This window comes from Cajanus cajan, chromosome 1 (assembly GCF_000230855.2).
Source record: "Cajanus cajan strain Asha chromosome 1, NIPB_CcT2T_4, whole genome shotgun sequence".
In the NCBI taxonomy this organism is placed as follows: Eukaryota; Viridiplantae; Streptophyta; class Magnoliopsida; order Fabales; family Fabaceae; genus Cajanus; species Cajanus cajan.
In genome coordinates, this window is record NC_138517.1 from 37,714,214 (window position 1) to 37,730,552 (window position 16,339).

The window sequence follows — 16,339 nt, forward strand, 5'->3', positions numbered from 1 at the left end:
TCCCACCCATTACATTTTTTTTAATTAAAACTTGGATATTTTAATTTTAATATTTTAAAAAAATGATTTTTATTTTAACAAAATTTATTTATTTTATTCTTTTTAATATCAAAATGACAAAAAATTAAAATAAATATTTTTTTTAAACTCAGGAATTTACCAAGAATTTTAACCACCTCAAATTTAAATACATAATTTATACAATTCTGAGAACTAATTTAAGAGTTTTGGAATTTTTAATTTATTTTATAACTTTAGTATTTAATTGCATAAACTTAAAAAAATATTTTTGTGAAGAGTATTTCAAGAATTTTTTTATTAATAAAAATTATAACGATCACAGTGAAAATTGAATTTAAATCTTGATCTATTTAGATTTTATCATCAAGTTTGACCTAATCATTAAAGAATTAAAAATCATTATTGATTAATATTATTTTGATATAATAATTATAAAAGACAATATATTTACTATACTTTTATTTATATTTAAATAATCGTATATTATAAATAATTTTTTTATAAAATAAAGTGTTTATTAGAAAAAAAAACTTAAAGATTAATTTCTTAAGCATTTAAGGAGTTCACCTTATCAAATCCTTATCATATGTTTTAGAGACAACTATTTACTGATCATGTCATACATCGTTGATATATTATAAATATGTTTTAATTAAATAAATTAATAAAAAAAAAATTGGCTTGTAGTTTTTCAACGTAAAATCTGCTTATCAAAATTAAAATTCCTTTTTTGTTAACAAGAACAAATAATAATAATAAAAAGTTCAATGTAGGAAGAGTTTCTGTTACTTTCCGAATGAAGCATGGATGAATAAATTAGGAATCGAAAAAGCCAAAAATGGACACCGAACAAACTTTTCTTCTGTAGCAAGTGTATCTGGACACAGTGAAATGAGCATATGAACCGAAAGCTTTTGAAGAGGATTGATGGCTTAGAATTGAAAATGATGACACAATGTAACTCTAACCAAATCCAAACCTTTAATGAAGAATAATACTTCAAATTTTCGGCTTTTTCATAAACAGTTTATTTTCAGAAAAACAAAATATATATACAAATTTAAATTGTTATTTCAAACATACAACTTATATGGTAAACATTTTTTTTTTAAAAATAGCTAAAAAAATATTTCTTAAATATGTTCTTAGCAACTAAAAATATTCTTTTGACATTCAATTATGTCATTTGATTGATTTAATTGATTGATCGGTTGATTTAACCTTGTAATTTAATTCATTAATTGGTTGATATAAAATAAAAATTTTGTGAATTTAAAAAAAATTCAAAAAAACTTTTTAATAGAAGATTTTTACAATAATACTTGTGGAGGGAGGCGAGAGCATTTATTCATATTTTTTTAATTATTTCAAAAATTAAAAAAAATATTTTTCTTCAATAAATATTATTTTGAAACATTTTCTTATTTTTAATTTGATACAAAACTTATTATTTATATAATTTGAACAAAAGTATTTTAAGAACTCAAGTCAAAATATTATTATTATTATTTATTATGGAAAATATTTTTAAAAATTAAATTATTTTGTTAATAATATATGTAAATAATTGTCACAATGAAAAACAAGTAATCAAACAATAAATTAAATCAAATGATTTAATTAACTAATTTGGTTTTGGTTAGTCTAAAAAAATTAATTAATTGAAATAAAATATTTTAAAATCAATTTTATTATATTTTATTATTTATTATTAGAAAAATATTTATTTTTGAGTGATTTGAGGTAAGCAACGTTTGTGAATTAATGTTTTATTAAATCGTATAAGCTGATTTTTGCTTGGAATTCACTATTATGTGGTTTTTTTTTATTGAAATTTAAAAGCGGGAGACATTTTAAGTTTTGCTTCCTTGAAGTTGTTTTGAAGGGAATTTGGTAATCTTTAAATTTGATGGTTGCATGTTACTTTTTTTTTTTCGTTGAAATTGAGTTGTCTACGGTGTTTATATGCTCATTGAATGGCTGCATGTTGGTTTGAATTAAGTTTGATGTAGGTTTGGGCCAAAATTAGAAATTTTTCCATCGCACTAGGTGTAGCCTCATGGCGTCGAACATAATGCAAGTCAGAGGTTCTCTCCCTCACTAATGTCAAGCATGTGATAGGTAGTGTCAGGTGTGAGTCAATTAAGAGTTTTTTGACTTGGTTACGCAAGGCATGGAAAAAGAGGCGTCAAACATGATTGTCTTGGGAGCTCATTGACTTAATGACTTTGGGCATAGGTTGAGTGATGTCGAACAAGATCAAGTCAAATGACTTTCTACCTTAACGATGTCAAGCACAAGTTGAGTAACATCGAGCATGGATTAAGTAAAGGCTCTCTTCCTGAATAATGTCAAGCATGCGATTAATGACATCGGGCTTGGTGTACACCATGACTTTTTATCTCATGCTCATTGGGTGCAAGTGATTTGGCAATGGTCATGGTGAGCTAGAAGCTCTCTGCCTTATTGGCGTTGGACATAAGGTGAATGACGCCGGGAGTGATTATGCTAAATGAAAACTTGTGATTTAGTTGCTTACATTTTGAAAGCAAGTTATGTTAGAAAATATTAAATAACACTATAATGTGACTCATGTGAATTAAGAGCTTAAACGTGATTTAATAAAATAAAAGGACTTATTGGCAAATATGGGAAGTTATTATTTTCAAAATTTATAACTGCTGATAACTAACTTGATGGAAGTTAGTTGAATAAGAGGAACTATTTGGGTTCTATCTCTGCCATATGAAACAACTCTCATTGTTTTACCATCAAAGAAAGTGATGTGAGAATATGAAGCATGGAAAGAGATAGATTGGAAAAACTTGATTGAAGAACTTATTCTCATTACTGTTATCATGGATCAAGGTAAGTCTCTCTTACTATTATAAATGTATGTGGGAATCATAAATTTTAAGATCCTTATGGTATGCAATAGTTTTCTTAAATCATGAATGATATATGAAGGCTACAATTTACATGTGGTATCAGAGCATTAGGTTGTTGAATTTATGCTTCTCCATGAATAATGTTTTCTCAATTTTATGAATCCTAATTCTAATTGAAAATGGATCGAGAACCATTTTTCGTTGTGCATATTGAGAATGCTTTCAATTTGAAATGTCCCTTAAAATTGACCCTGTTACGAGAACCATCATATTATGGATTGTTATCGATTGCTTAAAATATATATATTGAATTGAAATGGAATTTCCGAATCATTTTCTTCATTGTGAATTTCAATTTCAATTGGAAATTAATTGGAATCGTGCTATTATGTTTTCGTTGTGCTTCTCAGAATTGTTTTCAATTTGGAATTGTCTCAGAATTATTTTCAATTTGGAATGGTTTGAAATGAAATTAAGAACCTTCCTGTACATGAAATTCAATTTGACATGTAATTGGTTGCAATATTGTCAATGATTATATATATATGTGTGTGTGTGTGTGTGTGTGATTAGAATTAAGAGAATTTAGTCTTATTTAACTAATAATACCCACAGTTACAAAATGTGTGTATTTTGCTCAGAATTGTATTTATTTTGGGATTAAATGTATCATAGATTTGTAATCACCAAAGTGGTCAAATCTTTATGTTTTAGTTAATTCCAAATTAATAAGAAATTTTATTTCAATTACCCATAGAGTGGTTGCTAAATTATAAATTATTGATTTATGGGTTGATTGAAGTTTATTATTATAAGACATTTATGGATCACCCAAAGGTTGATTAATTGTTCTTATAATTAATGGATATGACTGTTGATAGTGAGTATGCATGATTAGTTTTATTTATTTATCCAAAGATAATAAGTATTTCTAATTAGTGCATATGTCTTGCCAAATAATGTTAATATTATTAGCATCATTATGTTTTGTTTATTAATGTATCACCCAAAGGAGAACATTAGAATGCATAGAATGCTTGTTTGTTGTTTGAATTTATATTGTATGTTTAATTTATGACTCAAAGTAATAATGTTAAGCAAGTGTTAATTGCAGTATATGTTCCTATATCTTTGCATTCTCATGCTATGTCTGTTCTGGTCTTTAATGGGTTGAATTTCTCTGATTGGAGCGAACAAGTCCAATTTCACTTAGGTGTGTTGGATCTTGATTTAGCTATTCAAGTTGAAAAACCTGCTGCTATTACTGATGATAGTAGCAATGAAGAGAAAGCCCATTATAAGGCTTGGGAAAAATCAAACAGACTTAGCTTGATGTTTATGCGAATGAGCATAGCAAATAACATTAAGTCTGCTCTTCCCAAAACTGAAAGTGTAAAAGAGTTTATGAAATTTGTGGAAGAGCATTCCCAAACTACTGATAAGTCTCTTGTTGGGACATTAATGAGTACCTTAACCACCATGAAGTTTGATGGTTCTCGTACTATGCATGAACATGTCATTGAGATGACAAATATTGCAGCAAGACTTAAGTCTCTTGGAATGACAGTAGATGAAAATTTCCTTGTACAGTTTATTTTGAACTCATTACCGTCTGAGTATGGTCCTTTCCAAATGAACTATAATACCATGAAAGACAAATGGAATGTGCATGAATTGCACAGTATGTTAGTTCAGGAGGAAACCAGACTTAAGAATCAAGGAAATCACTCCATTCATTATGTGAATAATCAGGGAGCTGAAAAGAAAGTTAATAAGAAACATGGAAAGGGAAAGGGACCATTAAAGATTGTTGAGTCCTCTACTAAAATTCAGAAGAAAATTGACAAATGTCATTTCTATGGGAAGTCTGGTTATTTCTAGAAGGATTGCCCAAAACGTAAAGGTTGGTTCGAAAAGAAAGGTGAGCATAATGCTTATGTATGTTTCGAATCTAATTTAACTGAAGTTCCCCATAATACTTGGTGGATTGATTCTGGATGTACAACTCATGTTTCTAATATGATGCAGGGATTCCTTACAACTCGAACCATAAGCCCAAATGAGAAGTTTGTCTTCATGGGGAATAGAGTGAAAGTTTCAGTGGAAGCTGTCGGGACTTATCATTTAATCCTTGACACTGGATTTCATTTAGACTTGTTTGATACTTTTTATGTACCTAGTATTTCTAGGAATTTAGTTTCCTTGTCTAAACTTGATGTTGCTGGATACTCTTTTAGGTTTGGAAATAATTGTTTCAGTTTATATAAGCGTACTTGTATTATTGGATCTGGTACACTTTGTGATGGTTTATATAAATTGAATCTTGATAATTTATATGCTAAAACTCTTATGACCTTGCATCATAATGTTGGCACTAAACGTAGTTTAGTGAATGAACGTTCTGCTTACTTGTGGCATAAGCGTTTGGGACACATTTGCAAAGAAAGGATACAAAGATTAGTAAAGAATGAAATTCTTTCAAATTTAGATTTTACTGATCTAAATGTATGTGTGGATTGTATTAAAGGTAAACAAACAAAACACACAAAGAAAGGAGCCACAAGAAGCACTCAGCTTCTTGAAATTATATACATTGATATATGTGGACCTTTTGGTGTTAATTCTTTCAATAAAGAAAAGTACTTTATCACTTTTATTGATGACTTTTCACGTTATGGGTATGTCTATTTATTGCATGAGAAATCTCAAGCAGTGAATGCCTTTTGGAAATTTATATAATGAAGTGGAAAGGCATATAGACAGAAAGGTAAAAATTTTTAGGTCAGATAGAGGTGGTGAGTATTTTGGAAGATATGATCAGAGTGGACAACATCCTGGTCCATTTGCTAAGTTCCTTGAAAAACGTGGTATTTGTGCTTAATACACAATGCCAGGTACACTACAACAAAATGGTGTTTCGGAAAGGCGTAATCGAACCTTAATGGATATGGTTAGGAGCATGTTAAGTAATTCATCTTTACTTGTATCATTGTGGATGTATGCTTTAAAAACAACCATGCATTTGTTAAACATGGTTCCTAGTAAGGCAGTTCAAAAGAAACCTTTTGAGTTGTGGACAGGTAGGAAACCTAGTTTAAGACACCTACATGTTTAGGGTTGTCAGGCAGAAATTAGAATATACAATCCGCAAGAAAAGAAATTGGATGCAAGAACAATCAGTGGGTATTTCATTGGTTATCCAGCAAAATCAAAAGGGTATATGTTTTACTGTCCTACCCATAGTACAAGAATTGTTGAAACTGGAAATGCCAGGTTCATTGAAAATGGTAGGTTCATTGAAAATAGTGAAACCAGTGGGAGTGAAACTTCACAAGATGTGGAGATTAAGGAAGTTAGAGTACAAGTTCCTTTAACTAGTGCTTCTACTTCAAGAATTGTTGTTCCTCATGTTGTTGAACCAAACAACAATCAAGAAGAACAATAAATTAATGATCCCGTGGTTAACAATGAACTTGTAATAGAACAACCACAAGAAATAGTATTAAGAAGATCTCAAAGGGAAAAGAGATCTACTATTTCAAATGACTATGTGGTTTATCTACAAGAGTCAGAGAATGACTTAAGCATTGATAATAATCCAGTTTCATTTTTTAGAAGCTATTAATGGTGATAATTCTAAAAAATTGTTAGATGCCATGAATGATGAGCTTAAATCAATGGCACAAAATGATGTATGGGACCTTATGGAATTTCCTGAAGGGTGCAAGAGAGTTGGGTGTAAATGGGTCTTTAAGACTAAGCGTGACTCTCATGGCAATATCGAACGACACAAGGCTCGACTTGTTGCCAAAGGTTTTACTCAAAAGGATGGCATTGATTATAAGGAAACCTTTTCTTCGGTTTCTAAGAAGGATTCTTTAAGAATTATCATGGTATTAGTAGCTCATTATGACCTTGAGTTACATCAAATAGATGTTAAAACTGCCTTTTTGAATGAGAATTTAGAAGAGAATGTTTATATGGACCAACCAGTGGGGTTCATTGAAGAAGGAAAGGAACACATGGTGTGTAAACTTAAGAAATCAATATATGGACTTAAACAAGCTTCTCGACAATGGTATATTAAGTTCAATGATACTATTATGTCCTTTGGATTTAAGAAAAACACTATTGATTGGTGCATATATCTGAAGGTTAGTGGGAGCAAGTTTATATTTCTAATTCTGTATGTTGATGACATCTTGCTTGCAACTAATGATCTTGGTCTATTAAGTGAGACTAAGAAGTTTCTTTCTAACAACTTTGAAATGAAAGATATGGGTGAGGCAGGCTATGTGATAGGAATAGAAATATTCCATGATAAATCACAAGGACTGTTAGGCTTGTCTCAGAAAGCCTATATTAATAAAGTTTTAGAGAGATTCAGAATGGATACATGTTCAGCATCTCCCGTTCCAATACAGAAAGGAGACAAATTTAGTCTTATGCAATGTCCAAAGAATGATTTGGAACGGAAATAGATAGAAAATATCCCTTATGCATCTGTTGTTGGGAGTTTAATGTATGCTCAAACATGTACAAGGCCAGATATTAGCTTTGCAGTTGGTATGCTTGGTAGATACCAAAGTAATCCGGGATTGGATCATTGGAAAGCTGCAAAGAAAGTCTTAAGATACTTGCAAGGGACAAAGGATCACATGCTTACTTATAAGAAATCTGATCATCTTGAGGTGATTAGATATACAGATTCATATTTTTCCGGTTGTATAGATACAAGAAAGTCTACATTTGGTTATGTGTATCTTTTAACCGGAGGAGAAATTTTATGGAAGAGTGCGAAGCAGTCAGTCATTGTTGCATCCACTATGGAGGCTGAATTTGTGGCTTGCTTTGAGGCCACAATTCAGGCTAATTGGTTGCAAAATTTTATTTCGGGACTTGGAGTAGTTGACAGTATGGCTAGGCCGCTGAAAATTTATTGTGATAATTTCACAGCTATTTTCTTTTCTAAAAACGACAAGTATTCCAAAGATGTTAAGCATATGGAATTGTAATACTTTGCCGTTAAAAAGAAGAAGTTCAAAAACAAAGAGTGTCAATAGAACATATTAGCACTAATCTTATGATTGCTGACCCTTTAACAAAAGGGTTACCGCCCAAAGTATTTACTGGCCATGTAGAGAATATGGGCATTATGTCAACTAGTGAATGTTGAATGTTAATGTTGTTATTAATGCCTATTTGACACTCTGAGCTCGTTTAATATATAAGTTTCTGAAATTTGTGTTTTCTACTTTATGTATATGCATGCAAATTATGATGTGGAAAACATATTATGTGTTTATTAATGAAAAGTGACTTTATGTTTGAACTCATTATGAACTTCTCATTTTACGTCAAGGAGAAGGATAATATAGTAGTACATGGAAGGAAATGTGTTGATTGAATGACATGTAACCGCCATGACTCTTATTATTTCTGTATCTTTAATTATGATTAATGATGGAGCCAATTTATCTAAGGTCTTTAATGCGCATTATGATTTATGTAATTATTAAATCATGAAGTGTTATGACATCACATAAGTCAAGTGGGAGAATGTTAAAAAATATTAAATAACACTATAATGTGACTCATGTGAATTAAGAGCTTAAACGTGATTTAATAAAATAAAAGGACTTATTGGAAAATATGGGAAGTTATTATTTTCAAAATTTATAACCATTGATAACTAACTTGATGGAAGTTAGTTGAATAAGAGGAACTATTTGGGTTCTATCTCTGTCATATGAAACAACTCTCATTGTTTTACCATCAAAGAAAGTGATGTGAGAATATGGAGCATGGAAAGAGATAGATTGGAAAAACGTGATTGAAGAACTTATTCTCATTACTATTGTCATGGATCAAGGTAAGTCTCTCTTACTATTATAAATGTATGTGGGAATCATAAATTCTAAGATCCTTATGATATGCTGTAGTTTTCTTAAATCATGAATGATATATGAAGGCTACAACTTACAAGTTAAGTATATAGATTGCTTACATGATATATAATGATGAGTATTTTAGTTCATTGTATATTGATTTATGATGAAGTATGATGATGATATAAGTTGTTTAAAGTTGAGATTAGTTGTTGTCTGGAATTATAAGTTTTTAAGTGGTATGATACATGTGAAACATGTTTCTAAGTAGAGTTGCATAAAAACTAGAGGAAAGAAAAATTGTTTTTGAAAATTTAGATATCCTATTGTGCGGATATCCATTAAAGTGCTTAAGAAAGCCAAAGTTGAAAATATTTTAATAAGTAAGTTGTCTCCCGAATGAGAAGTTATTTTAAGTTGTTTCTTCTAAATTTTTCAGTTGAAATGATATGGTAGAGGTCAAAGTATGTTTTTCATAAGTGACCATTGAGTAAAGTACAAGATCGCATAAAAAATTCTAAAAGTACTAGACAGGTGTACAGTATTTGGAGTGACTTTCTACCTCAACGATGTCTATCACGAGTTGAATAGCATTGAATATGGGTCAAGTAAAGACTGAAGAATAACGTCGAGTGTGCAATTAATGACACTAATCTTGATATACACAAGGCCTCCCTATCTCATTCTCCTTGGACACAAGTGATTTGGCATTGGGCATGGTGATTTAGTTTCTTTCACCATCAATATTGTCATTGCCATCACCATTGTGACCTCCACGTGCGAACCAGAATGAAAGTCCTTGATTCATCATGATATCCACTTCCCGTCAACCCGAATGCCAGGGACGTGGGAAATTTTAGGCCAAATTTGCGGGTGCTTCATCTTGCACCGTTCTTCCAGCAAAGGACTTTGAAACACTTGGAATTTGGCAAGAGATAGCGGCAAACTTCCCTCCATATTCTCCAGCTTGGGACAGTATTCAATTGTCAACTGTTGGAGGGATGCGTGGCCGAGAAGCTCCTTGCAGTTCAACATCTCCAGATTCGGCAGCTCACACAAATGCAGAGTCCTCAAAGAGGGAAGCTGAGGCACCAAACCCTCCTCTGGAATGACTTCACGCTCTCACAGAATACACCACCAATGCTAAGAAAACTGAGACCCAAAGCCTGAGACGTGCCCATTGATGATAGGCCCCTCAATAGTTTCTCACAATTCAGGATCACAAGTGCTTCCATCTTCGGCGGCAAACCCCCTTGCGGAAACGAATCAATCTCTGGGCAATCACTTATTTCCATACGCTTTAACTTCGGGAGAAGGGTTTTCATGTCACGAGGCAATGACTTCAACTTGTCGCATCCCATCACCGTGAAGTAATTCATGTTGGACGCAGTCAATCCTTGTTCGGGAAACGACGTGAAGTTGGGGCAGTCACGGATGAAGAGTTCGTCGAGAGCGGAATCTCGCCACCGTGGCATCGAAATAGATTCCAAATTTCTGCAGCCTTTCAATTCCAAGATCTTGAGACTAGGAAACGCCTCCAACGAGAGCCAAGTGAGTGAGTCGCAGCTCTTGTCCAGTTCCAATGACTCCAGCGAATTGTGTTGCTGCTCGTGCTTTAGGAATTCTAGTTTTTCACAGTTCAAAATTTGACATTGTTTCAAGCATTTTGGTAAACAGTTTAAGGACAATGATATGTCCGAAGAACAATCTGAGATGCTTAAAAATTGGAGACTAGTTGGTTGGTGGATGGCTATGGCCTTAAACACGGACTCCACGAGCTCACATCCTCCAACTGATAGAGACTGCAGTGAAATTGGTAACTCTTGTGATTGCAACACTACTCTATGACTTTCATCTATCATTAATTCGCAAATTGCAGGAGCCATTGGGAGAGAAGAAATAAGATTCACACATTTATGAATCTCAAGTGTTTCTAAAGCAGGAAGGTGATTAGGCAAATCGCCTGTTAACATGGGACAATCAAATATTGTCAACTGCTTCAGTTGAGGAAAAACATTGTCGGGTTCTATTGAATGCCACGCCTTCCAGCATGGCATTCTACCAAATGAAAGACACTCCAAGCAAGGAAAGGGTATTTCCAATGAAGAATGATGATCATTGTCATTCTTGTAGAACTCAGCACCAATTGTTTCCACCCCATTAAAATCTTGGATCTCTAAGAACTTGAGTAGCGGTAGTTGTCCAAGTGAAGGAAGCATACAACAATTGCTACATGAAAAGAGAATTACACGAGTCATGTTGTGGTACGAAGAATGCCCTACCCAATGTGGAAATAATGTGCCCCTGTAAGTGTTGATCGATAGAACTTTAAGGCCTTTGTGCGGTTGTAACTCTTCAAGTATTTCTCTTTCAGTGATTGTGGAGGTTGTAACTAAATCAACACCCGAAGACCATTCCAAGGATAAATCTTTGATGTGTGTCTTATACATTATCCTTGCCTCCCCAGCTTCTCCACCATCGGTAATATTTTCTAATTTCCTAATCCATAGGGATCCATGAAGATTTGAAAGTTCTCCTAGTTCTTTGATGCCATTCTCTTCCTGCTTTCCCACTACAAAGTAACTTAAAACCTGCAAATGTTTTAATTTGCTCATTCCTTGAGGCATCACTTCTAAACTAGTTCCCCTTATATCAAGATGTCGCAAGTTCTCAAGATTTTGCATCCCACTTGGCAGCATAGTCAGCTTAATACATTCTAACAGCTTCAATGTCTGTAGATTGAACAAGTTACTCAATGATTCTGGCAATGTTTGTATACTTGTCTTTGAGAGGTCCAAGTAACGCAGATGGATTAATTCACCAACTAAATCAGGCAATTCTTCAAGTTCCCGACAGCAGGAAAATGACAAAACTCTTAGGTACTTGAATTTTGATAATATGATCAATGCTGTGCTTTCAAAGCTGAATGAAGGGGGTGAGAATTTGATTTGCAGAAATGTCCTCAAAGTTTTTAGTTCAACAATGGCATCAAAATTTTTTGAGATCGGATGACTCAAACTCCCATATGACAAATGATGAGTGTGGAAATTAATCTTGTCTTCTCTCCCAAGTTCTTCTGATCTAAAATAAAAATCTCCAGCAAGAGATATTGCTAAGTCATTTATGAGATCGTGCATCACAAATGTCTGATCATCATCTGTTTTAAATTGCTTCAAAAATAATCTAGAAGCCAAATCATCAAAATACTCAGAACCAACTTCTTCTATAGTCTTTCCTCTCTTTGGTTGCTCTAAAAGATCTTCTGCCATCCATAGTAAGATTAATTCATCTTTAACAAATTTATAGTTCTTGGGGTACAAAGAACAATAAACAAAGCAACGTTTTAGATGTGAAGGGAGATGGTAATAACTTCTTCTCAAAGTTGGAATGATTACAGGGAATTCCCAAAGTTCCTTATCCAGTATAGTATTCCAATCCTTGATATAACGTTTTGTCCGTAATTGGCCTCCAAGTGTTTGTGCCGCTAAGGGTAACCCCTTACACTTAGTAACAATTTCTCTACCAATTTTTTCTAGAGTTGAATTCCCATTAGATTTTGGAAAACAAGCATGGTCTGCAAACAGTGACCAACAATGTTCATCTGATAAATGATTTAGATAGTAAGGGGGACAAGTTTGGACTATTGAAGCTACCTTTTCACTACGAGTTGTTACAAGAATTTTACTTCCCCTCAATCCATACAAAAATGGTTTTATAAGACTACACCAACCATTGTAGTCATCATTCCAAACATCATCTAAAACAACAAAGAATTTTTTTCCTGTCAAGATTTTCTTCAAATCTAGTTGAAGTGAATTTAGATCCTTCATGTTACAAGCACGAAAGGTAACTGCCTCTATTAGTGTCTTTGTAACCTTAAAAACATCAAATTCCTCAGAAACACAAACCCAACCTTTCAATTCAAACTTGTTCATCAAATTCTCATCATTGTACATCAATTGGGCTAACGTGGTTTTCCCAACACCACCCATCCCCACAATAGGCATCACAGATATGTTGTCATCACTTCCATCATCTAACAACAATTTGACCATTGTCTCTCTGTCTTGATCTCTGCCATATACATTATACCCTTCTAACAAAGAAGTTGATGGAGCTCTCCATGAGAAGTGCTCCCTCCCAACCTCTTGCAAACCAAGAACATCTTTGTATTTTACAATATATTCTAGTTTGCTAGTGATGTCTTGTATCTTATTTGCCACCTTTCTGTCTCGCAAATTGAGAAAGATAGACAAAAAGTTGCTCACCTCATTTTGAGTGGCAGCAGCAGTAGAAACTTGGTCCAACAAATCATCTGCCACATAGACTGCATCTTTGAGATCATGGAGCCAGTTCTTCACAGCCGGGTCATTTATTTGTTTATGCTCTGCATCATTAACCACAGATTGAACGGCATACAGAGCAGACTTCAACCTTTCAAGCAAGTGTTGGTCAAGCTTCTTTCCCTGGATCAAGTTCACAAACTGAGGTGATGAGAGCCTGTCGAAAACCACCTCAAGAAAAGATGACAGAAAAGCTCCAACCACAACACCTTCTGCCATGATGTCCAAAAGTAAACGATGATCACTGGTCAGATTAATGGAATAGAGCCGAGAAAATGCTGAAATCAATCTTTCAAAGTAGAACAAAGCATGTGAATATTTATTTAACAGTAAGTTGACTATAAATTACATTGACTGCTATTTCATGTTCTCAACTTGATTTGGTGTGATCCAACGTAAATACAAAGACATGGTTAAGTTTTGAAAGATCATTTTTATCTAAGCTCGTAGGCCCCCCGGTCACATCAGAATGGTACGGGTCATGGAATTCTTAGCACCTATAACTGTCATGTTCATAATTCTATTCTGAAATATAGATCGACGACAAATATAAATTGGACAGTTTCAAACTTTTGAAATTTCTATGACCCAAAAGTCAAGACTCTATTAATCGAGTTTGACATGATGGGAAGTAACAAGTTATCTAAGTTCAAATAGAGTAGAGAGCCAAAACAATTTAGAACTTACAATCCCTAGCAAAGATTATTTGTACTAAATAAAGATATCACAACAGGCAACGACAGAAATAGGGATGATCAATTCAATTGAAGGTAAACAAGCAATAATCAAGTGAATAAGAAACTCGCAGTTACGGCGAGTACGACAATGAAACCAAGAACAATCAATTATACAGAAAAAAGTGGCATACAACCAAATCAATAAACTTTAATTATCATCGGAGGGATAATAATTTATACAACTACGTAAACCAAAACGATAACAATGGTTGAAGGAATAATCTAGTAAAAACACCATGGAAATTTCCATTATTACTGGAAGGGCATAAAAGGGTACAACCACAAACAGAGGAATTAATGCTAACTTCCATATTAAAATAGAAACCATCAAATCCAATGTTTGAAGATATTGAACAAATGTGGAATGCTTTGCAGTTTGCACTATGATTATGGCCAATTTGCTTAAAATTGAAAAAGTATTTCTTAAAAAAGTGTGTATTAGAAAAACAATTTTTTAAGGCAGAGATTTCAACATGCAATTTCGCAACAAGTATTAGGAATAAGACTAAGTTATAACTTTTAAAATAGGACCCTGTCCGTTGACGCAATATATTTTCACTAAATCTAAACTATTTTTTTTTTGACACATACTAAATCTAAACTATTAATATACGTTAAATATATGGTTTATATTATCTTAATATACACGGTAATTTTGATAAATTTTGTGACATTCAATTAGATAGCTCTAATGAAGAAATTAAATTGTCTAGTCTGATTTGATTTGATTGATTGTTTAATTGATTTAATTACATTCATTAATTATAAAATTATTAATAAATTAGTTCTATATAATTTTTTTGTTATATATATGTAATTATATTGTTTTTGACATATTTTTATAGCAATAAATTAATTTATTTTTTAAAACTATATTGAATAATTAAATCATTTGACTTAATTGTTTATTCTAACAATTATTTACATAAATTATTTATAGGTTAATTTGGTTTTTATAAATTTTCAATAATTAATGGTAAATATAAATATAATGGCACTAATTTTAACATATTTTTATGCTATTTAATTAGTTAATTTAATTTTTAATTAATCAATTAACTTATTTAAGAAGATAAATTAAACTTGAACGTTCACACATAATTAGAGCTAATCAGATGTATAGATAATGTAAGTGCAAAATATAACTTAGTTACAGACCAAAAGATTTTGCAAGAAAATAAATAAAACTCCAAACAAAAAGATATAAAGCATATGAAATATGTAAGGCAATTGTTCCCTCCTGAGCCTGATATTCATCCATGTGAGCTTCACAAATAGCAAGAATTCAAAGTCTTTACACTCCCTTAAATCTTACCAACTTTATTTAAGTTGCATACAGTAGCTATACTAATATATAAAAGAGATATTTTTTTTAATAAAATATATCTTTTTATTTATTTTTTTTTTTAAAAAAATAGTATTTTTAACCAAATTTAAGAACTTAAAATTAATAGATTAATTTTTACTTTTATTTTATATTTAATAGAGACACAAAGTGCCTTAACCTTATTAATAAGATATTATTTATTTAAAGTAAGTATTAGGAGTGTTACAATTTTAATTAATATTAATTTCATTTAAAATTAATTTTGCAAACAGTGATCCAAATACATAACTATAAAATGTAAATTATGTTTTTTTTTCTTTTGACGTGAAAATATCTAGCAGAAGTAAGAAAATAACAATTATTTATTCAGTTCCAGAATAAATTAAAAAAAAAAGTTACAAAATATGAATAAGGAAAAAAATGTTATAAAAGTGGTGGACCACAACAACTATGTTTATTTAGAAAATAAAAAACAAAAAAAAAAGTAATAGAAATTAGGTGATAGTGATTTGTACATGGACCAGTGATTTGTACATGGAGATTGAGTAGTTGTAGAGATACAATGGTCTTAAAAAAAAATGGAGACTAAAGTTATCCAAACTCTTGTGCCTTGATATATAATATAGATTTTTCAACAAAATTTATCTCTACAAAAATTCATTATCATTATAATCGACTAATGGAAAACAAGAAATGCCTCAATGTTTGTTTGGAAAATAAAAAACTGATATCTTAAAAAAAATAAAAAATAATAGTCAATGGTTTGTATTTGAAAATTAAGTAGTTTGAAGTAATTATATGGGTATAATAGTCTAAAAAATGTGGAGACAAAAAAGATGTTACAATCTCTTATTCTCTTTTTTTATTTTACCTAATTTTACAAGTACTCCAATAACGAGGGTGAAGTCCTCATTACTCCAATATCAACAACAATATGGTGACATATGTAAAGACATTCAAACGCTCAAATTAGAAGGGAGTCTACAGTAAGAGAAGAGTTAGGTTATAATGATACTTGATCCCCCATATATAAGTGGTTGATATTGTCCTTTGATTTTTGGATAATCTCGCATGATATGTTGGGGGTATATCCATGTGTTGTGGGGCTTCTAGAGATAGGATGTGAGAATTACTC

General features: G+C 31.9%; 1 protein-coding gene and 1 pseudogene across 1 annotated transcript; one reads left to right on the forward strand and one right to left on the reverse strand.

Annotated features, from left to right (window-relative positions):
- The first annotated feature begins 7,429 nt into the window (after window positions 1-7,429).
- LOC145954464 (secreted RxLR effector protein 161 pseudogene) lies at window positions 7,430-7,924 on the forward strand (annotated as a pseudogene).
- A 1,359-nt stretch (window positions 7,925-9,283) lies between these two features.
- LOC109807589 (putative disease resistance RPP13-like protein 1) lies at window positions 9,284-14,336 on the reverse strand. Its single transcript, XM_020370132.3, has one exon. It carries the CDS (start codon window positions 13,357-13,359, stop codon window positions 9,868-9,870), a length of 3,492 nt encoding a protein of 1,163 aa, XP_020225721.1. The 5' UTR covers window positions 13,360-14,336; the 3' UTR covers window positions 9,284-9,867.
- Window positions 14,337-16,339: the final 2,003 nt, after the last annotated feature.

Coding starts and splice junctions, on each gene's coding strand:
- LOC109807589 (XM_020370132.3), bottom strand. CDS start 13,359: ATGGCAGAAGGTGTTGTGGTTGGAGCTTTTCTGTCATCTTTTCTTGAG.